This window comes from Branchiostoma lanceolatum, chromosome 17, assembly GCF_035083965.1.
Source record: "Branchiostoma lanceolatum isolate klBraLanc5 chromosome 17, klBraLanc5.hap2, whole genome shotgun sequence".
NCBI lineage: Eukaryota > Metazoa > Chordata > Leptocardii > Amphioxiformes > Branchiostomatidae > Branchiostoma > Branchiostoma lanceolatum.
In genome coordinates, this window is record NC_089738.1 from 19,756,466 (window position 1) to 19,782,752 (window position 26,287).

At 45.5% G+C, this 26,287-nt stretch overlaps 4 protein-coding genes and 1 long non-coding RNA gene across 10 annotated transcripts in view; 2 read left to right on the forward strand and 3 right to left on the reverse strand.

Annotated features, from left to right (window-relative positions):
* LOC136423550 (polypeptide N-acetylgalactosaminyltransferase 12-like) overlaps window positions 1–2,279 on the forward strand; it is a 39,822-nt gene extending 37,543 nt beyond the window's left edge. For all 5 annotated transcript variants that reach the window (XM_066411763.1, XM_066411761.1, XM_066411762.1 and 2 more), the window contains one exon: window positions 512–2,279. In XM_066411763.1, coding sequence (XP_066267860.1) covers window positions 512–643 — 132 coding nt within the window. In that variant the 3' untranslated portion in view covers window positions 644–2,279. The remainder of the gene's footprint in view (window positions 1–511) is intronic.
* A 1,902-nt stretch (window positions 2,280–4,181) lies between these two features.
* LOC136423565 (uncharacterized) lies at window positions 4,182–6,959 on the reverse strand. Its single transcript, XR_010753753.1, has 2 exons — window positions 4,994–6,959; window positions 4,182–4,820 (listed from the first exon to the last, which is right to left on the reverse strand). It is a non-coding gene; the product is annotated as an uncharacterized lncRNA (long non-coding RNA).
* Window positions 6,960–6,961: 2 nt separating this feature from the next.
* Window positions 6,962–10,292, reverse strand: LOC136423547 (uncharacterized). Its single transcript, XM_066411755.1, has one exon. It carries the CDS (start codon window positions 10,123–10,125, stop codon window positions 7,219–7,221), a length of 2,907 nt encoding a protein of 968 aa, XP_066267852.1. The 5' UTR covers window positions 10,126–10,292; the 3' UTR covers window positions 6,962–7,218.
* Window positions 10,293–12,230: 1,938 nt separating this feature from the next.
* On the forward strand, window positions 12,231–15,430 carry LOC136423548 (uncharacterized). Its single transcript, XM_066411757.1, has one exon. It carries the CDS (start codon window positions 12,310–12,312, stop codon window positions 15,142–15,144), a length of 2,835 nt encoding a protein of 944 aa, XP_066267854.1. The 5' UTR covers window positions 12,231–12,309; the 3' UTR covers window positions 15,145–15,430.
* A 393-nt stretch (window positions 15,431–15,823) lies between these two features.
* Window positions 15,824–25,773, reverse strand: LOC136423553 (uncharacterized). Of its 2 annotated transcripts, none has more exons than XM_066411773.1 (3): window positions 25,544–25,773; window positions 17,637–18,361; window positions 15,824–16,951 (listed from the first exon to the last, which is right to left on the reverse strand). In XM_066411773.1, exons 2-3 carry the CDS (start codon window positions 18,348–18,350, stop codon window positions 16,676–16,678), a joined length of 990 nt encoding a protein of 329 aa, XP_066267870.1. In that variant the 5' UTR covers window positions 18,351–18,361; window positions 25,544–25,773; the 3' UTR covers window positions 15,824–16,675. The 2 variants fall into 2 exon arrangements, with proteins under 2 accessions (XP_066267870.1, XP_066267869.1); XM_066411772.1 differs by lacking the exon at window positions 25,544–25,773 and adding an exon at window positions 19,962–20,083.
* Window positions 25,774–26,287: the final 514 nt, after the last annotated feature.

A 26,287-nucleotide genomic window follows, 5' to 3' on the forward strand; every position in this document is an offset into this window, starting at 1 on the left:
AGAGAGATAAGACCAAATTTCTACAGCCTACGGACGCCACGAACATGGCTAAAAGTCAAAATGTTTTTACCCAAAGAGAAGTTAAAAACCATTACCTGTAACATTCAGCTCCAAAGTACCAACATATACAAAACAAAAGCCCTTTTATAGCTACGTTTACCAAGGGTACCAAATCTAGTTGACAACGTACAAATGAGCAAATATTAAAGATACAACTCTAGGTACAAATCATAGTTTGCGGTCCGCTAGTTATAAAGGGTTTGAGTTTGAGTCGCAGCACCAAACGGCAGACCAGAGACGTAAGGGGTCATGGTCCGGAGTTCAAACATCAGACGGTTTACAGGTTGTGGTTTTGATGTTTTATGTAGAGGGAAAGATTCATGAATTTTTTGTCCGTAACAGTTTTTTCCAGTCATATCAAGAACGATGTTCAAGGTTACATGCTAATTTCCTGAGCTAACGAATATCTATAGTTATGCTGACATGACCTCTGACATTGCCCTTTGTGCAGGACGGCTCCGTTTACAACGCCTACCACAGCAAGTGCCTGCACTTTGACCCCGAGGAGCGACAGGAGAAGAAAGAGGTCAAGGCCGTCCGCTGCACCGGGCAGGACTCGCAGCGCTGGAGGTTCGACGCCTGAGAAAAATGTTTCCCTCTAAAACACGGACACAAAATTCCAGACGTGGACCCTTGGGAAAAATTTACCATTTTCAGGCTTCAATTTAGACAAGGCATTTACCTTATTGGAATAATTGGACAGTTTTCAACACGAACCATCAATTTACTGAATTTTGGGCCAGACCTCCGGCCTTCTTCAACTCGACTGACCCGATCGCATTGAACACGTGATACCGTTGCTCACGTTAGATCACGTGATCAATGCGGTCGGGTTGGCCTTCCCGAAGAAGACCACAGAAAATTAGGTGCAATTTTTTTTTTCGGGGGGTGCAAGAATCATGTTCAAGAAAACGTGTATTTCCAAAGAATATCGAACACGAGATGTCGGGTGTTGCAAGGGCCTCCTCAGAAGTCTTTTGGCGCTGGTGTCACAAATAGCTTCTTTCTAAATCAAAACCTAATACATTTGATATAATACGTAGGCTGTAGGGCATTGCGGGTAAAGTGCAGGTAGAGATATGTGAATCTCAATGAGATCAGATTTCAGAAATGACTTACTAAGAAAGTCTCAGAAGACCACGGTAACAATATGCATTTCCTTTTGAAATTTAGGTACCTTCTCCGTGCATTGGCAATGGTTTTAACACGTTAGGCACATTGACAGCTTAACGTGTTCTAGCAATTTATAGTAGAATGCATGGCTACTCCTGCAATTCGTAGCTGTTAGAACCGAATAACTCTCTTTATAATTAATGGTAAGTGCAAAATTGACACACCACAAGTGCAACCTTAGTATCTATTAACATCTTCCTTCCTGACTGGATGCCGATTGAATAGATGTTGCTTTTGCTGTAAAAAGATTCTAATGATGGAATATTATGGGGACCAATGACGTTCTCGTATCAAACTACAGTTACAATTAAATAAGACAAAAAGTTACGGATTCAAAACTTAGATGTAGATATTTGAGAGAAGGAAGCAGGTAAAGAGAGATGATGTACATATTTCATAGAAAGGAAATTTATGGTGCAATCTTATAAGATTTCTACAAAATTGTCTACTTTCTTAAATACCCGCCTGTCCAGATGTATAGACCCCATTGTGCCTCAATAGGATATGCTGCAGAAGTAGGATGATACGAATTATGAAGGGGTTTCCAGGGTCTTTGGCAGTAAAATTAGCTCCACATTGAAATTACGGCTGTGGCATTAGTTCTGATTGTAAGGGTGGCATTCTCCTGGCACACAACATCTGATACTAAAGAACGATGAAATTTTCGATTGTTCTACAATAGGTTTTGTATGAATGGTGTGCCCAGTTCTGACAGATCGTGTCCGTCACGATAGTTTTCGTCCATTTGGATTACTTAGTGAAGACATTAGAATTTATCTGTCAGTAAGATTTTCAGCAACTTCCAGATGCTGTTTGCCCATTTGTTGATTCAGTCCAAAACCGCGTACGTGGGATATACCACCCATGAAATCGACTTGACGTGACCTAACGGTGGGATCAAAACTAAATTTCTCGTTGCGACAGGCCGAACGCCTGACCTTTGACATATCAGGGTGCTGTAGCTAATGGGCTTGACCTCTGAGGTCGGATTGAAAACATATCATGTCCTTTATTAGAAAGACGTTTGTGTGTTACTTCACGGCCACCATGTTGGTTGGTTGAAGAAACAAATTGTCATACCTGCAAATCTGCATACGTTAAAGTGACTATGAATTGCATACAAATTCAAATTGACCTTCCGGTTTAACCATACAACACGGCGGACAACGCTTACGTCATAATCACGTGAGTGCAAACACTCCATAGATTACCTAGGAAGAACTTTGTAACAATACGATTGGTTATTACCGAACTCGGTGTATTGTAGTGATAGGAGATGAAATTGCATATTTTTAGAGTAGGAATGATTTTAGACCATTCTGGTCAGTACTTTGGTTGTCATGGATATTACTATCAAAAGAACATGCGGCTTCAACGGAAGCCAAACATTCCCATAACTTTACAGCGAAAGATGACAGCACCAAATACTTCATTAGCGAAAAGTCAGAGCAGTCAGGTATCACTAAAGCTGCTCAATAGTTCATTTGTTCGTCTGCCGTTGATATCTTGGAACATTTGTCAGTTTCTATCAACAGAACCAGAAACCGGTAGATCAGAAACATGGAAGCTTTGTTTTAGGCGTAATGATATATCTATGTTGCAGTGAATAGTTTTAGTCAAAAATATGTCTCTTTGTTAGGAATTTCATTTCTCTGAGTTTGACACTCTGTGTCTTTTAGTTCTCATGTCTAAACTTCGTTTGAATTTGTAATTAACTTTGATGAGATGCAAGACAATCTAAAGGAATTGAAAGAGAAATGTGTGCAATTATTAGCCTTTTCTGTAAATCTTGCAAATGTAAAAAGAAAGGAATATGGCTGAAACGTTACGTAACTGTAATTGATTTTAATTAGTATCTGTCTATTTACTACTCGAAACCCTATGTCTGAACATATCATTTTGTTTCATTAGTGTTCCCATGTGTGTACAGGGTAGGAAATACTTGTAGACAAAAATTGAAGAAATTAGTTTGTAGCATTTTAGCAGATTAGAGAACCGTGGGAAGATGGATATCACGCGGTTTCATGCAATTAAACTGTTTTTTCGTTAATCAATAAACTTACTGATGTAATAGAACTGCCATTGAGGTATTTATCGCAATTACTTGCCTTCGAGTGGCTTATTATTGGCTTTGATGTAATTATTACTATTGTAAATTCCCTTCATGTAGTGTCTTTTAATGTAAAATTTGGCAAAGTGGCAGTGTCATTGCAAGACGTTCCACTGCACGAAATGGCCTCGTTTCCCGGCGTATACGTACCGGGATTTTTCTGTATTTTTGTCGGATACTGACGGATACTGACGGATACATGCGGATTCGTGTAAGGTATCCGACTATTTCCGCACCGGTATATGGAATATTTCCTGAAGAATCCGAAAGTAAGGGATTTTCGACGAATACGGAGCCGTACACTGTACGGAAATGCCACCGATCCTGACGGATACGAACAGGAATTTTTCTGTATTTTTGGCGGATACTGACGGATACATGCGGATTCGTGTAACGTATCCGACTATTTCCGCACCGGTATATGGAATATTTCCTGAAGAATCCGAAAGTAAGGGATTTTCGACGAATACGGAGCCGTACACTGTACGGAAATGCCACCCATCCTGACGGATACGAACCGGGATTTTTCTGTATTTTTGGCGGATACTGACGGATACATACGGATTCGTGTAAGGTATCCGACTATTTCCGCACCGGTATATGGAATATTTCCTGAAGAATCCGAAAGTAAGGGATTTTCGACGAATACGGAGCCGTACACTGTACGGAAATGCCACCGATCCTGACGGATGCGTACAGGGATTTTTCTGTATTTTGAAGAAAATGGTGAATACTGACGGATACAGGTGGACAAAACAACGAATCCGTAACGGATCCGACTATGTGCTTGCATTACTAATTTAACTATACCTAAAACATCATTTTGAATGACAGGAAGTTTGGGAAAGCCTGTATGTAACATATGTATCATTTCATATCTCAACATAATGTATTTCTAAGTTCAAAAACTATCAAATACAATACAATACGGAAGTACTATGTGGCTAAATGATCCATTTCATTTGAGACAGGCTGAGGGACATCCACATACTCAAAGCACCACTGCATATGCAGGTTAATGTCGGTAAATTGGGGTTGTGCAAGCACAATGTTCTGACAAATTATGAAATGTATTACAATTAACACCATCACAACATTGTGGTAATATTTACTACTGTATAGTGCCCTTGGACCAAAATCATCTACATGTTCTAAATATTCCACTAAAGTAATAAAAACCTTATTTGTGACCAGCTCTTCGTCTAAAAGCCATCAGATACAATTGTTTCAAATACAGAGGTTGAAAATAGAAAGTAACATTATACTGTCTGAAGAACTCCCATGATGACACGCCACATTTTAAACGTAAGTAGCATATGCCGTGGAACTGCATGTGTATAATCGTCCTCTCCCCATTCTCTGACTACATCTGAGTTCACTTCTTCCATGCACTCTTGGTAAGGGACAGACAAGGCTGATTTCTTCTGTATCTGCATGTTGGACTCAGCTTGGAGTCCATCTTGTGATGAACCAGTTCCTATATGATAAAACCAAATGATGAATAAATATCAATTCACGTATTTAAGGAACATGTCACATGATTTTGACATGGGCTTCGTTTCATCACAGCAGCTACAAAAAAACACGGGACAATGGATATCCATCATGCCTCTCTCAGCTAACATTGAAGTGTACCGATGATGGACTTACCAAAGGAGCCTGAGGTACTCAGCAGCTGAGCATCTGACAGTTGATTGCTTTGTTCCCAGCCAAGGTCCTCACAATATGTGCTGCATTTGTGAAGGAAGTATCTGCCGATGCTGTACTGGATATATATATATAAATGGAAACAATGACAAATATTAAACATATCACATACTCGCATGTGTAAAAAAATGAATCTGGGCATCGTTGAATTGACTACGTAAAACTTACATCTATAACTTGAATATGATATTAATCCAACATGCACAGCTATAACTGAATGAAATAATCACTGAGGCACACTACTGCCTCCTTATAAGTTCTAGTTCACTATCCACAAACTGTGGGATCTTTGTGGGACAAATACTTATGACATTTTCTTCCCTTCCATATCTTTAATTATCTTTCCCTCCACTGCTTGCTATTTTGTATCTGAAACGTTAACCAGACACACATGTCTGATGACCATTGGCAAGAATGAACAAATTGAAATTTTAAATTTCCTAGATCCTAACGCCGTAAAAGGGCAGGTCGGCTGGAGAATTCTTATGGTCATGCGAATGCGATGATATGTCAAGCCACAATAGGAGGATAACTGACGTCAAAACTAGTTAGAAACGGGAATTTTTCAATTTGTACTTACCAAAGGGCAGTCCCTCAAAATGATGAATCAACTCCCTACCAGCGTTTACAAGGGGGGAGGGGGGCGACGAATATTGCATGCACGAAGAAGACAACGTCGCAATTCCGTGCGTTTGAGTTTACACCGAATTCCCTTCGACTCTCAAGTCACTCAAAAATCACTGGTCGACCATGGTAGACTCTGGCGATGCCATGTTAAGCACAGAAGGTGATGAAACGCCGTTCTTGTCTGTGCTGTTAACCGAAAGAAAACCGTTAACGTTTGTCGCGCCCAGAAGTGTCTTGTGGGTAATTTGGATATCCGACACGAATCCGTGTTCCGTACACGTCAGGATCCGAGACAGCTCATGACTTCTAACATATTGGCAAATCTGAACTTCTAACATATTGGCAAATACATAAAAAAATGAAAGATCCGAGTAGATATTTTATCTGTACCCGAAACGTATCCAGACGTATACGGCATCAGAATTGCTGGATCTGAGGTGTTCCTGGTATTTGTCCGAATTTGCTCGGAAACGTTCCGTATCTGTACCCGAAACATATGAAGGATCCAGACGTATACGGCGCGGGAATTGTCGGATCTGAGGTGCATCGGATCCAATCGGAAACGTTCCGTATCTGCTATGATGCGCAATTCCGGATCTGTTGGATTCGTCAGGATCTGAGATCATGCCGCGTGCCGTGCAGTGTGTATTTGTTGGTCAGGATCCGAAGCAACTACCGACAAACAATCCAAACATCTCTGCCATATTGACAAATATCTAGAAACGAAGGATCCGCGCAAATATCCTCAGGTATCCGACGCGCATCACGGATCCAGACGTATACGGCGTCGGAATTGCCGGATCTGAGGTGTACCTGGTAATTGTCTGAATTTGCTCGGAAACGTTCCGTATCTGTACCCGAAACGTATGAAGGATCCAGACGTATACGGCGCCGGAATTGTCTGATCTGAGGTGCATCGGATCCAATCGGAAACGTTCCGTATCTGCTATGATGCGCAATTCCGGATCTGCTGGATTCGTCAGGAAATGAGATCATGCCGTGCCGTGTGTATTTATTCGTCAGGATCCGAAGCAACTACCGACATACAAACAATCCGAACATTCCAAATATCAAAAAACGAGGGATCCGCGCAAATATCTTCGGGTATCCGAGGCGCATCACGAATCCAGAAGAATACGGCGTCGGAATTGGTCGGATCTGCGGGCACTTCAGTATCCGAGCAGTGAACTGGGATTTTTCCGGATTCGCTCGGAAACGCCATGAGGCCCGATTCCGGATACGTCGGATCCGTCAGGATACGTGGCCATTTCGTGCAGTGTTCTTTGATACGTTAGGTTATTTTTGAGCTAGAAAGAATAAGCACAGATTGTAAGGAAATAAAATTGATGAGTTACAATACACTGTCAACGTATTTTCCTATTTCCTCGTTAATGTTAACATCACCTAAAAACCTACTAAGCGTAAAATGCCAAGCAAAACATGAAATAAGTAGGTATAGAATTGGCACAGAATTCTGTTCCAATGTCAACTACAGCATGGCACAAATACTTAACTAGCATTTCGTTGGCCTTACACGAACATCAAACTACAGTCTCCATTTCAACGACGTCATGTGGAAGCAGTGCACGTCTTAGTTGCACCAGCCTCTCTTCTATCCCTTCTGGAGTCGGTCTGGTATCTGGAACGTCGCGCCAACACGACCTCATCAGTCCGTACAGGTCCTCTGGACATCCCGGCGGCCTCTCCATCCGTTTTCCTTGCCTCAGGATCCCGACCATCTGAAGAAAGCTAAGCTGCATCCTGCCATCGTAGCATGGATCTTTCCCCAGTGTGGCGATCTCCCACAGCAGCACGCCGAAGGACCAGACGTCACTCTGACAGGTGTATTCGCCGTTCTCGATGGACTCCAGCGCCATCCACTTCAGCGGAAGGAATTCGTCAGCGCCTGGACGGTTGCATCGGACATACTGAGTGGTGGCGTAGACATCTCTGGCCAGTCCAAAGTCAGCTAACTTGGCCATGTCATCGGCAGTGATGAGGACGTTGCGAGCGGCCACGTCACGATGGGCGATTCTCAGGCGTTCCAGCTCTTGAAGAGCTCGTGCTATGTGGACTGCGTATCCAAGAAGGTTCCCGAGTAAGCCTTCCTCATGGATGTTTCCTAGTCGGCGTAAGAAACCCAAGAGATCGCCTTTCGGGGCATATTCCAGAAGAATGTACTTCTCCGCAGACTTGGTGATGAGCCCAACAAGTCGAACAATGTTAGACTCACGACAGTCGCCATCTCGTTGTTGGTGCACAGCTACCAAAATGGCTGCTTCTCTGTAGAAGTCTCGATAGGACTGTGAGTCCTCGACGCGAACTGTCTTGGCGGCCACGGCGAGCTTTCCTTGAGGCGTGAGCAGTTGCCCTTTTCTGACAAGCCCGAACATCCCTTCTCCTATTAGGGGACCAGGAGTAAGCTGGCGGATCTTCTTCTCCCAGCGTCGCAGCCAGCCCGGCTGTAGGCTCTGCGCTAGATCCTGCTCCATTCTCCTCAGCTCGAAAAGTATCTTGTCCTCCTCGCCTGTGTCGGGCACAGAGCAAGCCAGGATACCCGTTTTGTAGAGTATTGCCATCACTATGGCAATAAGTAAGACTAAGGAGCCTAGTGGGAGCAGGCTTTCGAGCGGCGGTTCATCTGTGCTTGTCGGCCATTGGTCACATTTCTGTCCCGTCCATGGCGTCACGCATGCGCAGCTGCCGTCCACGTTGTTACATGTAGCATTGTTCCGACAGTCACAGACCTGCAGACATAGCATACCGAATTTCCCGTTCATACACGGTTTGCTACAATCCTTTCCGTACCATCCGTCGGTGCAGTCGCACTTCCCGTCGCTAGGGCTACAACTCGCACCATTTTGACAGCTACAGTTCATTGCACAGTCTATACCGTAGGTGCCATTGGAACATATTGTCTGACACCTGGTTTCTGTCCATCCCGGCGGACAGACACAACCAGCCCAACGGTCACAGCTGGCACCTTGTAGGCAATCACACCATTGGTTGGCACCATTGAGCACAAACGTGGTGTTGAGTGTTCTTCCCCGGGTGTCTCGGACCTGGCAGGTGTAGGGTCCACTGTCGGTAGGTTGTATGTTGAGAACCTCAAAGTCAATCTCACTCACACCAAAGCTGACTTTCTCTGTCGCATTTGGATATCTTACCGACATGCGTCCAACGTCGACATGGTGTGCCTTGCAATGAAACTTGATGTTTGCGGAAGTGTAAATATCACGAGGATCGCTAGGTGTCGTCGTGATGGAGACGTCCTGTTTGGGAATGTCACAGGCCACACCTTTCCAGCCGGGCGGACATTTGCAGGCGCCGTTCAACCCGTGACAGCGGGCGCCGTTCTTACAGATACAGTTTCTATGACAATGAAAGCCATATTTTCCAACTGGGCAGCCCACTGGCTTTATGTTTATGTCAATATATTCGATTAATCCTGATATGGCGATGGAATTATCTCTAATCGTAAAATTTATGTCTGGTGGCACTTTGCAAGAAAATGATCCTGTTTTTGTTGTAGGAAATGACCAGGACCACATCACGATGATGTTGAGATCTCTGTTTTCAACGATGTATTGAGGAACATACTTTTTTAAGGGGTCAAGGGCTGTTGTGCCCTCCCACCACTTGAGATGATACAGATCTATAACACTGCTAGATGGTATGGAATCAGACGTGCACGTCAGTTGGTTAATATCCTTATCCAACAGTTGTTGCAGTGTTGTCTGAACATCGGGGTTTGTGTCGAACGAAACTATACGGACGCTACAATCGCTGTTGTCTGTTTGAACCTTCCATTCGGCAGGGGTTCTTATTTTCCAGAGGTCAGAGGTGTTACTATACTCCTGACTACCGATTAAAATGTCTCCACTTTCGGTCACTACTTCCCCACTCAGCTCTAATCGGAATAACAAATCTCCCGGCTCACCTTTTGGCTTAATCGGAGTTTCACACGTCTCGTTATACACAGGAGGATAGTCCTCAACGTCACTCAACTCTACCTTAACGCTCGCGTTGTGAACTCCGCTGCGGATTGTGAGCAGATATGCCGGCTGTACTGACCAGTCCAGCGGGTTGGCGACCACAATAGTGCAGTTCTTCGTCACATTAAAGCGGCCGTGCGGATCTCCCTCCATTTTGGCACACGGAAGTTCCGCTTTTTGTCCAGTCGTTGGTTGTTGTGACGGGCTGAAAATGTTCTCATCGACAGCGACGTTTTCTGGTGCGGAAACGCTGAACTCCTGGGCCCGAGCAGAACAAAGAAGCCGGACAGATACAACCCAGAAACCTTGTTTGCGCGACAGGCTGAGAATGGTCTCCCCAACAGCGACGTTTTCTGGTACGGAAACGCTGAAATTTGGACTCCTAGTTGAGACGCCAAAGCAAAATTGCAAGCAGCATGCTACAACAAGTAATGCCTGAAAACCTGTTGCCATATTTTTGACAGCGTTTTCCTCCTCTATATCAACTGGAAGTTTGGCTGCTAGAATATCTGAGCGACTTCTCCAAACGGTCGTGTTCTTATACACATGGAGTGCGGAACTACTATTTAAGTTGAAATAATCATTAACAGATGTATATTCATAATACAGAGAGGTTTACAATACAGTTCCTCAATACGTCCTGCATAAGTCACAACAGCCGTGCTGAAGTGTTGTATAACTGACTCTGAAGTTGATTGCAAAACTTCTTTTTTTAAATCTACAATGCAGAGAGGTTTACTATACAGTTCCTCAGTGAGTCCTGTATACATCACAATGTAAGACGCAATTGAACTGAAGTGCTGTAGAAGTGACCCTGAAGATGTTTGTGAAACCCTTTTTTTTTATTTACAATACGGAGAGCGATACTTTACAGTTCCTCAGTGGGTCTTGTATAAATCACGATGTAGGACACGGTCGTGCTGAAGTACTGTATAACTGACTCTGATATTGTTTGCGAAACTTTAAACAACTTCTCTTTCACATGAAACGTACTACCAGAGGCCACATACTGTTTGTTCCGTCACAGATATCACAAATGGGGGCAGGTCCACACACCTTACAGTGTTTTGGGAAGTAAATTTGATCATAAATGGGCAGGTTTACACAGGAAGTATTTCGGGAGAAAAAATTGTACCTTTTGAAACACAGAGAAGGAACCTTTGCATATACCCTCCATATCTAGTAGTTTCATAGAATAGAGTTGGAATTTGGACGCGGAAGCCCTTTAGAACGTGCCTGTTTACACAAAATGTACACTCCCGAATTCGTAAGGGAGATCCCCCGCGAAAGGCAGCGACATGTGACGTCAGTCGTTTTTTAATCCAATGTTGTAATTGGCGGAAGCGGAGGTATCTTTACTGACCTGCGAAGCATAACACGTCTGTCCACATATTGTATGTAGACGATAGAAAATGATATTAAAGGCAACCAAAGCAATATAAGGGCCAAAAAAATGGAAATGAAAAATTGCTGAAATCTTTATGGTAGTGACATTTACTAACATTGTTTAGCACATTTGCGTAATAACTTCACACTTTTAGGATTTTAAAACCACGCAAGATCGTACCGTACGATGATCCCCTTAGTTTCACGAGCCTATTTAAACTCCGGCCACTATTTTCACATCACAACAACGTCGTATTTTTGCATCATGGACGTTGCTTTACATTGTGGTAGTGTTGTTTGAACTAACCATGTATAGAAATGACTAAATGAATTAACTTTCAAAATTCGATTTTTCGAACCCTAAAACTGCTTGGGTTGTCAATTTTTGTCTTGCTTGAGTTGCCCTCAGAGAAATGGTCTGTAGGCACCTGGACGCTGACTTGCCACGCAGCTTCGAACTTTTTCATCTTCTTCCTTTAAATACTTCGTTCTTACGAATTTTCCTCTGTTGGTTTGGATTTAAAGCAAAACTTCAGTGTGCCGAGGGAGATCCGTGCGACGAAATTTGCCCTATTGTTGTCTCCGACACGCTGGATTGGTCAAACACAGGACAGGCACAGAGAATGACCCGGGTCCTCACATCTGTGACGTAGAATACCATGCCATTGGTGGGTAATGACCTCTGAACTTTTAGGACAAGGACAGGGACAGTGTTTGAGTTCAAGGCTCTAAGTTTTGTTCTATATGACCGAATTTGCTTACAATATGTTTTGTTCAAGACCTTAAGTTCTATCTATATGACTGAATCTGCCTACTTTATGTTTTGTTCAAGACTTTAAGTTTTATTTTGTACGACTTAATTCACCTACATTATGTTTTGCTCGAGACTTTATGTTTTGTTTACACGACTTAATTTGCTCACTATCTTAAATCAAGCGACAGCATGTTCTTATACACGACATTCTGTTATGACATATACGGATATCATTATCACCATTACTATGCTATTATTATCCATTTTATGTATTGTTTATCCCTTAGCATGATAAGCGTACCTCTGTATTTATAATTGTCCATACTTGATTTGATTTGATTTGTAACGCACACGTGACAGGAAGCGTTGTGCCACCGATTTTAAGGTGAAATAAAGTTCAAAGTTCAAAGTTCAGGGACGAGGAAGCGGAATGAAAACCAGTGTCGTCACCACTGTGGTCTGTTTTCAACACTTAAGATACAAGTGAAGATAAAAATATGGCAGAAAACTTAAAGGATTGGCTTGTTGTAGGTTTCTGGGTTTTTGTCCTACTTCTGTATCCTGCTCGGGCCCAGGAGTTCAGCGTTTCTGCACCAGAAAACGTCGCTGTTGGGGAGACAATTTTCAGCCCGTCGCGCCTACCAGGGACCCGGGCTGGACAAAAAGCGGAACTTCCGTGTGCCAAAATGGAGGGAGACCCGTACGGCCGCTTTGACGTGACGGAAAACTGCACTATTGTGGTCGCCAACCCCCTGGACTGGTCAGTACAGCCGGCATATCTGCTGAAATTCCGCAGCGGAGTTCACAACACGAGTGTTAAGGTAGAGTTGAGTGACGTTAAGGGCTATCCTCCTGTGTATAACGAGACGTGTGAAACTCCGGTCAACACTAATGGTGAGACGGGAGATTCTCTACTTAGTTTTACGTTAAGCGGGGAAGTTGTGACCGCAACCGGAGAGGTTTTCTCAAGCAGTCAGACAAACACCAAAGTCGATGACGCTACAAAATATCCTCCTTGGATGACCCACACAGACAACAGCGACTGTAACATTCGCATCATTTGGCACACCATCTACGTTCCTAGCTTGGAAACTTTAATAGATCTATGGGACGGAGGATTCCGTCAGCTCACATGTACTGCTGGTTCTCATCTACCCAATGTTTCCATACACTTGCACAGGCCCAACAAATACGACGAGTCAAAACTTGCTTACTTAAGAAAATTTGTTCCGAACTCTGTCCTACACAACTCATTCATGAATTTTTTCTTAATGTTTTCCTGGATATTTCCTACAACAAAGGAAGCGTCGTATAGCTGTGAAGTTCCAAGTGTCCCAATCAGATTAAAAGATATCGTAAAGGTTGATTCAGACTTTCAGCCAAAGGCAAGGGTTGAATATCTGGACATACGAATAAAACCAGTGGGCTGCCCAGTTGGAAAATACGGCTTCCTCTGCGACAAAACTTGCATCTGTAAGAACGGCGCCCGCTGCCACGGATTTAACGGTGCCTGCAAATGTCCGCCCGGCTGGAAAGGTGCGGCCTGTGACATTCCAAAACAGGACGTCTCCGTCACGACGACACCTAGCGACCCTCGCCACATCTACATTTCCGCAAATGTCAAGTTTCATTGCAAGGCGCACCATGTCGACGTTGGGTACATGTCAATTATACTTCCAAATGGGACAGAGAAAGTCAGCTTTGGTATAAATGAGATTGACTTTGAGGTTCAGGACATAGAACCAACCAGCAACGGACCCTACACCTGCCAGGTCCGAGACACCCGGGGAAACACACTCAACACCAAGTTTGTGCTCAATGTTATCAACTGTGCTCCAGACAGAAAAGGTGCCCGGTGTGATGTAGTGTGTGATTGCCTACAAGGTGCCAGCTGTGACCGCTGGGCTGGTTGTGTCTGTCCGCCAGGATGGACAGGAACCAGGTGTCAGACAAAATGTTCCCATGGCACGTACGGTAAAAACTGTGAGAGGAACTGTAGCTGTCAAAATGGTGCAACCTGTGGCCCTAGCGACGGAAAGTGTGACTGCACTGACGGATGGTACGGAAAGGATTGTAGCAAACCCTGTAAAGACAGCAAGTTTGGTATGTTATGTCAGTGGGATTGTGCTTGTAAGAACAATGCTACATGTAACAACGTGGACGGCAGCTGCGCATGCGTGACGCCTTGGACAGGGCGGAACTGCGACCAATGGCAGACAAGCACAGATGAACCGCTGCTCGAGAGCCTGGTCCCACTGGCCTCCTTAGTCTTACTTGTTGCCATAGTGATGGCAATACTCTACAAAACGGGCATTCTGGCTTGCTCCGTGCCCGACACAAGCGAGGAGGACAAGATACTTTTCGAGCTGAGGAGAATGGAGCAGGATCTAGCGCAGAGCCTACAGCCGGGCTGGCTGCGACGCTGGGAGAAGAAGATCCGCCATCTTACTCCTGGTCCCCTGATAGGAGAAGGGATGTTCGGGCTTGTCAGAAAGGCACAACTGCGCACACCTGAGGGAGAACTCGCCGTGGCCGCCAAGACAGTTCGCGTCGAGGACTCACAGTCCTATCGAGACTTCTACAGAGAAGCAGCCATTTTGGTAGCTGTGCACCAACAACGAGATGGCGACTGTCGTGAGTCCAACATTGTTCGACTTGTTGGGCTCATCACCAAGTCTGCGGAGAAGTACATTCTTCTGGAATATGCCCCAAACGGCGATCTCTTGGGTTTCCTTCGCCGGCGAATAGGGGACATCAATGAGAAAGCCCTACTGGGAAACCTTCTTGGATACGCAATCCACATAGCACGAGCTCTTCAAGAACTAGAACGCTTGAGAATCGCCCATCGTGACGTGGCCGCTCGCAACGTCCTCATCACTGCCGATGACGTGGCCAAGTTGGCTGACTTTGGACTGGCCAGAGATGTCTACGCCACCACTCAGTATGTCCGATGCAACCGTCCAGGCGTTGACGAACTCCTTCCGCTGAAGTGGATGGCGCTGGAGTCCATCGAGACTGGCGAGTACACCTGTCAGAGTGACGTCTGGTCCTTCGGCGTGCTGCTGTGGGAGATCGCCGCGCTGGGAAAAGATCCGTGCTATGATGATGGCAGGATTCAGCTGAGTTTTCTTCAGATGGTCGGGATTCTGAGGCAAGGAAAACGGATGGAGAGGCCGCCGGGATGTCCAGAGGACCTGTACCGACTGATGAGGTCGTGTTGGCGCGACGATCCAGATACCAGACCGACTCCAGAAGGGATTGAAGAGAGGCTGCTGCAACTGAGACGTGCACTGCTTCCACATGACGTCATTGAAATGGAGACTGTCGTTTAGGCATTTTAAAACAAAGTTTAAAAAAAGCAAAAAAAACAACAGCTAGGACCAAAGATGATGGAGACGACCTCCATTCAGATGCTTGAGCTGCTTTGCACACCGTCATTGAAGTGGAGACTGTCCTGTGTTAGTCTTGAGTACTATTTGAAGTTAAGGTATTGTTAATATCTTTTTGTCTACATTTGTAGCATTAGCAATGATGTTTGATAACTTTGGCTAAGATTATTACGACGTATTTTCTGTTTAAAAACCTACCAAGGAATTGCACCCAGCTTGTAGCAAAGCGGAAATGTGTATCTAATGTTATAACGTGTCTCGTGGCTACATTGTGTGTCCACGTAACTCTTCAAACGATCCTTGTTTAAATCTGACGTAATAAATGTGTTACTTGACGCTTGTGTAGACTGATTGGGCCTCCTACCTGAGAGCTTGTGACTTCCGTTTGTTGACTTTAGGACTGCCTTTGCTACCGAATCGCTAGTATTCAGTCCACTACATGCCTTCAACCCCAAGCTCGATACTGAACAAGTGAATTTCCAGGAGCGTACGTAGAGAGATTATCTAGAAAGTTAACAATATACACGACGACAGAAAATCATGAATTTTTTTTCTTTAATGCAAAAGGCAGTCCTTGAGTATGGTATACAACCCTAACAGTGATACCCCAGGCACTGAAACGTATTATTGCAATGCTGTTTATTCAGGAGACAAATGCATATATAAACCTTTTTTCACTGTTTTCCATTGTCAACGCCCCCTAACATGTACAAAAGCACTTTATCACATTACCATTCTTTATATCTACAGAGTCGCAACAGAACTTAACCGATAGAGAATATCTAAATACTAGTCCATGGTTGTTCATGAACTGAAAGATATTATATAACTATGTATTCTATAGACCAGTGACTTTTGAAAGATAATAGCTTCTGACTGACAACTTGACACTTGACAGTTGTGTCAACTTGACACTTGACATGCGTGTGACACAACAGTCGAGATCCACTCTAAAATCCCTGACTTAGTATCTTAAATATTGGACCAGTCTTTTTGGCGACGCCACCAAGGCGGAACTGGCAGCCAAGATTGTCTCTTTGATTTTGGCCACGCTATCGAGGTGTAACCGAGATGTAGCCGAGGCGTAGCCGACCCCTCTGAACACACCCTTAGGTAAGCCACGCCACAAAAGGGTGCTGGCCCTTCAGACTGTCTTCTTGATTTTGGCGACGCCACGGAGGCTAAGCCATCAACTCAGATAGCGTCCTTGACGCGAGTCCGTTAATCGCGCTGCTATCGGCCGTTCCGGCGCACTGCGGGGTGCCCTACCCGTGCGACGGGATTTTTTGGCCACGCCACCGAGGCGGGGCCGCCTGCTCAGATAGTATCCTTGATTTTGGCGACGCCACCGAGGGGGGGGGGCGAATTCCGTATTGCTTCGTTGATGGCAAGTCTTTTGATGCCTGAGTCTCTACAGAACGCGCTGTCTTTGCCGTGGCATTTTTGCCCACGCCACAGAGGCGGAGCCGCTATCTCAGATAGCCTCCTTGATGGCGAGTCCGTTGATGGCGTTGCTGTTTGCCGGCCTGGCGCTCTGCGGCACGCCCTGCCTGTGCGCATGCGCCGTGTGCTGCTGCTGCTGCTCCTTCTGCTGCAGCGCCTTCAGCTTGCCGTTCTCCTTCTTCACTCTGCGGCACTCCGCCTCGTAGTACGCCAGCTTGACGCGCACCTTGTTCAGGTCCATCTGCATGTGGATCTTCTCCCCCGCCGCCTCGTCCGCCTTCTTCTCCAGGAGCTCCATCCTTCGCACCTTAAAAAAATAAATAAAAAAATTAACGGTTCTGAGTGGCAAATGTGCTCGATGTTGGCACATCGGCAACCAAATCCGCAGTGTGTTTTTTGGCACACAGTTCTACAGATTAGCCGAATAGGCTCGGTGGGCGTCACTCCACCGTCCGGGAAGGTCGTATAGAGTGCATTTCCCAACGGCACAACGTCGGGGCATGGTGAGTATCGAACTCGGGACCTATTGATTCCGAGTTCGACGCTCTAACCGTTACGCCACGCCGACGTCACTCCGCACCTTGGAGTGGAGTAAATTTAAGTTAAAAGCGACATATGTTCAATGTACTGCGAGGATAAATGACATATTCTTATGATGATGTAAGTGTAATACTTATGGTGTCGAACATGTAAGAGCCTCCATGCGGAGAAGATAAACAGCGCATTGAACGTAGAGAGACAATCTGTTTAATTTTTTGTGTGAAATAGCAACAAATGCTTTTACGTTATGTATGCTTATTCCCAAGAAAGTTATTGTTTGATATGAATAGAAATGTATAGACATGCATGTAATTTAGTTATTCATATACATTTATATACCATTACCGGTAAATCATGGCACCTTGAAAATGCACAATAATAGCTCTGGTTTATATTAATCTTTATCATATTGTGCAAATTGAAATAAAGATGTACAATGTAAAAAAAACAACCTTGGAGTGCAGCTCCCGCTCCTTGCTGTGGATCTCTCGCTGCTTGGAGTCTATCGTGTTGTCCTTGTGCTTAATTATCTTCTCTAGTTTCTTAATTTCGCCCTCGAAGATCACGGCGATTTCCGGCAGTTCGGTTTGCGTGTCGCGCGTTTCCTTGTTCGGGCCGCGCTCGAGTTTTCTTATCGTCCTGTCCATGTCTTGGATCATTTCGTTCAGCGCCTTCGTCTCCCGATCGAATCTCATCTGCTCCTTCTTCACCGCCTTCTGTAACGTCTCAAGATCTCCCTTCGACTTCTCCTGGAACTCGCGGAACTTCTTAGACGTCTCGTATTCCTTTAAGACGTACGTGTCCTTGTCCTTCGTGACGTCAACGAGTTTGTGTTTGATGTCCTTCTTTTCTCTCATCGCCTCGTAACATTTTCTCTCTACCTCGTCGAACTTTTTATTCAGCTGTTCTATAGACTGTCTGTAAATATCCGTTTCTGCTAAAGCAGTCTCTTTCTCCTCGGTCGCTTTCTTTAAGTCTCTTTTCAGGGTCTTAACCTGAAGGTCAAGGTCCTGCTGCTCCTTTCTTAGCGCCTCGTTGTCGTTCTGCAGCTTCTCGTTGAGCGCGAGGAAGAGCTTCTTGAGTTTGCGCTCGTAGGAGCCGCAGAACTCGCAGGGCTCGATGAACTCCCCGTCGGTGTCGCTGTCCGTCAGGCCCGCCGCGGCCATCTTGCCGCGACCTGCAGGGGGGAGAGGCAAGGGTTTAGGAGAAAGGCTAGCACACAAACAAACGAAACGCGCGAACATATTTTTATGTCAGTTTTCCATCACATATCATTGAGTTGGGGAAAAAATAATCTCCAAGCAGATCCAAAGGTTGCAAGGGAGGGAGGGAGGGAGGGAGGGAGGGAGGGAGGGAGGGAGGGAGGGAGGGAGGGAGGGAGGGAGGGAGGGAGGGAGGGAGGGAGGGAGGGAGGGAGGGAGGGAGGGAGGGAGGGAGGGAGGGAGGGAGGGAGGGAGGGAGGGAGGGAGGGAGGGAGGGAGGGAGGGAGGGAGGGAGGGAGGGAGGGAGGGAGGGAGGGAGGGAGGGAGGGAGGGAGGAAGGAAGGAAGGAAGGAAGGAAGGAAGGAAGGAAGGAAGGAAGGAAGGAAGGAAGGAAGGAAGGAGAGACCAAGGGCACATTCATCAGATTCTGACATGCCGCCGTTTAAGAGCCAGATGCCGCAGACTCTCTGCCGTTTCCCGCCGACATGCCCAGAAATACCGCCGGCACGTATTCAGTCTTCAGTCCGGTTAATGATTCCTACCACAGGTACATGCCGCGTGCTCCCGGGTTAAACTACATGCCGGGCACGGTGTGCAAACATCACACCAGCACGTTAGATATGGAACTTTGGTCTAGTGTCCTTCCTGGCAACAGTACGCAAACAAACAGTAGGTTCGACGTATATCTGTGTTGGTAGGATTCAATCTGAAGCAGGACCGAACTTGTAATTCCCAGCCGCGTGGAAAAATTGGACATACTTGTGCAAAAATTGAAGCCCAGGTTTCGGTAAAGTCTGCGGGGAAGAAGCTGACTTTGACCCATCGGTGTGCAGCCGGGTTATCGAACCGAAAAAATGACTTCGGCGGTCGCAAACTTCATAACCTAAACCAAAAAGGAAAGAAAGGAAAGGGATCTCGAACCAGTTTAGCTCAAATGAACTCAATGAACAGATGAGCTACTCTTCCACTTGTTGTGACAGAGAAAACAGACGCAATGTACAGTATTTACAGGTTCATTGTACCGCGGAAAATCCCCTAGCTCCTTTCGACAAGCACAATGAACAGTGGACCACGGCTTAACGTCCCGTCCTAAGGACTGCGACCCTTTCCGGTAGCGTGCATGTCGGGTGAGCGACACAGCCGGGATCGAACCCGGGGCTTCTAAGTTCTAGTTCCAGAGGCAAGATCGCTAACCACTGGACTACGCACGCTACGCAAACCAAAGATATGGAAGTACGCAACTCATACGGTCTTGAATATACACATAAGTGTGAACGGGCCGTTAGCCAAACATGTTGTACACAAGCAACTTTTTAGTATTTTCCAATAAGTTGTCCGGCATTAGATTGCTGTTCAGCCACTTGGTCAGAAAATTACCGAGGAGCGTTAGAATTTTAGATGAACTCGGAGGCGGGCATACGATGCTTCTAGATAGAATCGTCATGGGTCGTATGAAGCTAAACATCAATGATTAGTCCAGCAATCAACAAGACCTGTGCGTATTACAATACACTTGTGGAAGGGGGGCATAGTGGTAGAACTAATTTCGAAAAACTAAAAATATTTCAAAAGTACCTTTCAGTTTCTCAACAAATTCCCGCGTAATCAAAATCTCCTCTACACCAAGCACCGACATCCCAGATCGTCATGGTGGTTCCACATATTTTTCTCACCCCAACAAGTTCTTACAGGGCGTTAATAGGAGCTGAAGTAACAGTTTAGTTGGCGGTAACTAATTTCAGACCTTGGACCCGATACACAAATATCACCCGATAAAATACTCGTCACTAGGCAAGGGGAGCGCGGCGACTTAAAATGACGGGGGTACCACAAGAGGCTCAGTAAATTAAACGCTTTGAGGAAACAAACTCTCTGGTCTCAGGCAACTAGACAAACACTGTCGCCTCGCTATTTCACTTATAAAAACACCATTTCCCCGTTTTCTCCTGTTTAAGGAGTAGAATTAAGACTTAGAAAAACTAGCCAAGTGCCTGAGGCGACTACTTCAAACACTTTATATAGCGTAGATAAAACAGTCGCGGCAAAAGTTAACAGCATGTGCACGTCTGTAGTATCAGGGTTACAACGTTCTTCTGCGCAATGTGTGACCACCTATGATATACTGTAAGTTATAACAGTTATCAATTAGTCGTCGGTACAATATCTAAAAAATATATATATATTACCTGTGATCTAGGAATATTGCCACGCGAAGTTGTGAGAACTTATGGAGGATGTTCTGCCCAACTTAAAATGAGTACCTATCTTCGGTTAGGGACGTCCTCTCAGATGGGGCGTAAAGCCGGAGGCCCCTTGTTTGAGGATAGCAACACCTCGAACACGTTAAAGAACTCGTCAAAAAGTTATACTCGTCAAAAAGTTATCAAAACGACCAGGGGTTCGTCTATGTGAGTGGATCAAACCTTACAGTCCGGTCTTACGCAGCTTGTACCTACTGCACAAAACTACTGCGAACCAAACAAACAAATATGACCTGGTGCCGAGGCCGTCCCTTCTCCCGGTAGGGCCAAGGGCACCCGGGCGGGCCGCAGACGCTGTGTCGCCGCCGCCAGGGCCGGGAGAGTCCGCGGCGTCCGGTCCATGCGTCACGGCAAACGTCGCGGGGAGAGTCCAGTGGTTAGCAACGCTGCTTCTTAACCCGAGGGCTGGAATCCCAGCTGTTGCCGCTCTCCCGACTTGCTCAGGGCTGGGGAGGGTCGCGGTGCTGAGGCTGACGTCACACTCACAGCGAACTTTGGCCGAGTTTGTTGATCGTCAGAAAGTTGCCTGATTCCAATGTCGCCAGAGGGTTGTGCCTACTTTTGCCTGTAAATCAACCCTCTTACATTAGACGGCCGGGCCTAAAAATTACACCTTGGACGGGTTCCGTTGATTATTTATACACATCACACTGCGTCCTAGTCACAAATCCCGTGTTTTTGTAGTTAAGTAAAGAACCGTTTCATTAAGTTTGCTTTCTAAACCGGTCCGGCGCCTTCGTAAGACAGAAAAACAACAGTTTATCCGCCGTAATCCCTGCGCTGTTTCCCTCTCTGCTTCAACTGGACCAACAGGACAAGGAAGGTGCACAGGGATGGTGACGTCACAGGGATGGTTACGTCGCAGAGATGGTGACGTCACATGACGATGACGTCTAGGATGGTGACGTCAGAGAACAGTGTCCAGTAAGACTTGCGCTACAACCTTTACATTGACCGATTGACACGTACTGCTCTCCTTCGTTGACTTGACTTGACATATAGAACAAAACCCCAACCGTCCTGATTGGTAGAGTGACACGTTTACTACTAGTGCATTAACGTTCGATTGAACACTGAAAAGATCTAAAAAGAGTGCCTGTTTGGGGAGGGGACCTGGCAACACTTGTCAACACTTAACGGTAAATTTAGGAGACCCAGTAAGACTTAACGGTTTATTTAGGAAGACGGCAACGCATGAGAACATTGACGCACTTTTCTGTACGCGCCACGCTCGAGTTGGGTAAGTTAATGCTATTGTGTGGGCCTTACACCTTAAAGAAAACAGTTCGCCAGTACCGACTGGAAGGTTTCAAATTTTGATCAAGCAGTACGTCAAGCCAAGGAGGTTTTCACAATCTTGATAAAAATCTCCTTGCCCTAAACTAACCCATTGTCGCACGCGCCCGGTGTCACCCGACACCCTGTTGCTTTCTGGCGAGAACAATGGCCGCACCCACAACACAACAGCGCCACCTGTAACCCCTGACCCCTCCCACACACAACACCCCCAGCTGTGACCTCCGACCTCCTCCACCCGGACCCGTTGCCATGGTGACCAGGTCGTGCCCCATCCGTGACCAGTGTCGGACACAGGACCAGTGCCGGACATAGGTCCCGTATTTACGGTAAATATCGGAACGCAGAAACCGCGAGACGACAGACACCTGTGCGAGTCGGATCGGTCCTGCTGTTACGTCAACAGGGAAAGTGTTTGGAATGTATCCAGTTCCCCTGCTACACCCGCGGGTTGTTACAGGTGGATACTTTTGTAGCAGTTTGAAGAGGGATGGGGGGGGGGGGGCACAAATACCTTATTTTCATATGGTTACGCTGAATGACAAAAGCAAGGGACGGAAACAGGCTTATGAATTTTCACTTATCAATAAAGGTTTTTCCTTAGAAGAGGTCTAACATCATTGAGAATGTGTCGTCTGGAGAAAATACATACTTCGCCCCTTGCCATGGGCCGTATGACGTAATTTAGGGAGACGTAAACATCGCTTTATCATCCAGTAGACGTTGCGATGGAAGATCACATCCTTTTCTGGTTTCCGGGTTCTTCTATTTTAAACACGGACCCATCCCAACTTACCAGCCAGATTTTCTGTCCCAATATCTGCTCGGAGATCACCTAAAACCTGCCTCAAGATGAACGCGAGTGTTTTCGGGTCACTGTGATAGAATGAAGTGCAATAAACCACATGGATGATTCTATGCTAGTATATATTGTACACTTCGTTAAACTTAAAGTAGTCTACAAGCAGGGGTTTTGGTCGGGGGGGGGGCACTCAGTAGTGGCCGTGATTTCTTATGGCAGGCTCAAATCTCAATAAAGCACACATTTCAACAATTCTGTGCCCCACTTCGTTAAACTAAAGTTAGTTTGCTCTCTGCCAGGATTCTGGGTCCGTTTGTGTTTTCTTTTGATCCCGTTGGTTAAATAGACAGCATCACCTGGCCTCTGCTATATTCAATCTTACATTAGCTTTTGTTTCAATTATTACATATATCATTAAGTAATTGTAGGTGTAGCTCTTTTAATTGTAATTGCAATTGTAATCTAATATATCAAAATTTTCATGTATTTACTTTTGTATTAGGACTCAAGGAAGATTAGTATTATTAATGTATTGATCACTAAGGATGATCCTCAATAAAACAAACATAACAAACAAACAATATTGTTTTAGAGAATACGTCACTCGGTTTAGATATGATGTCACGAGGAGCTTTAATAAAGGTATAAATAAAACCTAAAATAAGTATTCGTGACAATGTTGAACTGTTTATGTATGCTGGAGATAACAGAAGCACAGACTGACAGACGCACAAACTTCATTTCCTTGTCAAGACGACCAACTGTTTGGAGACAGTGTGTCTCCTGGGCTTCTCATTATGTCATGTTTTGCTATGTCTTCTCCAGTAACGTTAGGGCCAAATGTTTGGGAATCTTTTTTGTACCAAGTTGTTGAGAACTGCAAGTCATAGCTTTGTAACATTACCCAGTATAACATTACAGAGGTATGGCTGGTCATTCTTCTCAAATATCCATGACCCACTACATTCCCACCACACACAAACACAGGCGGGGGGTGTTTGTATTGAGGGGAGTTTATGAGAGAAATCGTTAGTATAAGTTCCGTTTCGGCGAATCTTCAACCCCAAACAATCAGTGGATGTGGGGACACCCCCCTGCTTGGAATTCGGTTCTTGTAAAAGTTTCTACGACTTCCCCGATTGCTTAGCATATTATAGAGGTATAGCCGGTAGTTCTTCACAAATAGCCTTGTCCCACTACATTCCCACACCACCACAAACACAGGGGGAGGGGGAATAGAGAAACCGTTAGTAAAAGTTCAGTTTATCTATTTTATCAGGGTTGTTGAAAACCGGTCTGTGTGGCCGAACAAGCATTCGAAGGAAAATAAAGGCTTTGACTTGACTTGACTTGACACGCACAGATGAGAGTAGGGTAATGTGGTGAGACACTGCTTTTAAAACATGGCGGAGGTACAGCATTCATCATGTGACTTATCGGCAGTTCAATGCTCCCTAGGGGAAGACCCAGGACATGTCTTTATGAAATGATAGGATAAAGTATGAAATTAAACAGAAAAGGGGCAAAACTGAACGAATGACATGAATGAACGTTATGGGTAAGTACGGGAGGAAGAATACACAACGCAGAGCTGTGGTCCATTTCTAAGTCTAAGTCTATTAGCCTAAGTTTAGGTCTAAATTTAAAGGTAACTCTTAGTCTAAGTCCAGGTCTATGTCTAAGTATGTTGGTATAAGTCTAATTAGGTCTTAGTCTAGGTCTAAGTCTGAGTGTGAGTCTAGGTCGAGGTCTGAGTTTAAGTTTTAGTCTAGGTTTAAAACTAAGTCTAGGTCTGAGTCTAAGCTAAGTCTAGGTCTAGGTCTAAGTATGTTCGTCTAAGTCTAATTAGGTCTAAGTCTAAGTCTGAGTCTAAGTCTAAGTGTAAGCTAGTCTAAGTGGAGGTCTGAGTTTAAGTCTTAGTCTAGGTTTAAAACTAAGTCTAGGTCTGAGTCTAAGCTAAGTCTAGGTCTAGGTCTGAGTCTAGGTCTAGGTCTGAGTCCAACACTATGTCTAAGTGTAAGTCTAACTCTGTTTCTAAGTCTAAGATGATGTATAAGTCTAGCTCCATGTCCGAGTCTAAGTTAAGTGAGAAACCACCCTGCCGTCCCGCCCAGACTACTATCACATGGTCCGCTTGCCGAGACCCTGACCAGTGCCACAAACCGTGTCCACTGACAATGCTGCCTACCCGCACAAACAACTATAAATAACCTACAACAACCTAACCTACAAAACCCGCGATGCCGCGATTTTAGACATGTTTACGCGCCCGTTACCATGGAAACGTGTGTATTTTTTGTCTAATTGTATTGATTGTAAAGGAAAAATTCAGACGGAAGAAAGATTTCGAAGTCAGAGCGTTTTGTCCTGAATGAAACCCGAAGTGTAACTGATACCAGGTTACCAACAACAAAAGGGGTTCGCTCTTCCTTGCCTAGAGTCCTGCGAACGTTGGCGGGTTCTGGGCCTAGTTTTAGACTTACGGAACCCTTGGTCAGAGTAATGATGAGGAGGTAGGTAGAGGAACACTTAACGTATGGGATCAGCGTACATAAAGGGTATAAACTTGCCGGAAAGACGAGTTAAGGGCCCGTAACCTTGACATTAAATAAAGGGTAAATAACGGCTCCTTAGATGATGTAAGGAGTCGTTCTTAAGGTCTCAGCGGTTTGTTGAGTACTTAAGAAAGACGTCTGGACAGAGGGCGTTAAGGTAACGTTTACGTGAAGGTGTGTTTTTTAAGGGTTCTTATCCGCAGCTCAAACAAACCGCACAATGTCACACCTGTGTGCGCTCACCTGGCCACACCTGACGTTCCTGTACACACCTGTACGTCACCGCTGCGTGGGACTGACGTTCCCATCCTCGCAGACACACCTTACAGGACTCACTCCCAACATGTCTGGCTCTCCCGTAGTTTTCCCTGCCCGTACCTGCCCCGGATCTAGCGGTCCCGGCCCGTCGTCACGGTTAGCAGCGGCGCGAGCCTCTCGGATTCGGCCCGTGATTCGCGGCCAGCCTTGCATGGCATGACGGCAACAATGACACCGAATCCCCCACCCCATCCCCCGCCAGGAGTCAATGGAAACCCGACACCCGCCCGCCATGGAATAGAACCCCGTGACGTAACCCAGGACGCGCAGGACAGGGGGATAATCTAACGGTACCATCGGCGACAAGCGGTTCGGCCTTTAATAAAAACCCTGTACGGAACGATTTGAGTTGTAGAATCCTTTTCAATCTCACGGAGTATGTCTGATTCAAACATCCATATGGCGCAGTTGATAACTTTAAAAAGGTAAATTGTTTGTCGGTAAACAATGAAAATTCCTATTGGTCACGGTCAGACTAGCTTCGGTGTTGGAGACGCTTTTCATAAAGTGTGCCTAAAACGCGATCACTTCGCCCGGAGGAGGGTCGGTTACAGGGGAGGGGGGAGTCAAAGGCGCACAGGAAAGACTTGTCTGTGTGTGACGACCGCCTGACGTACTCGCAAGGTTCAGGTTTTAGAGAGGTTGCGAGCTTGAGGATAATCATCATCT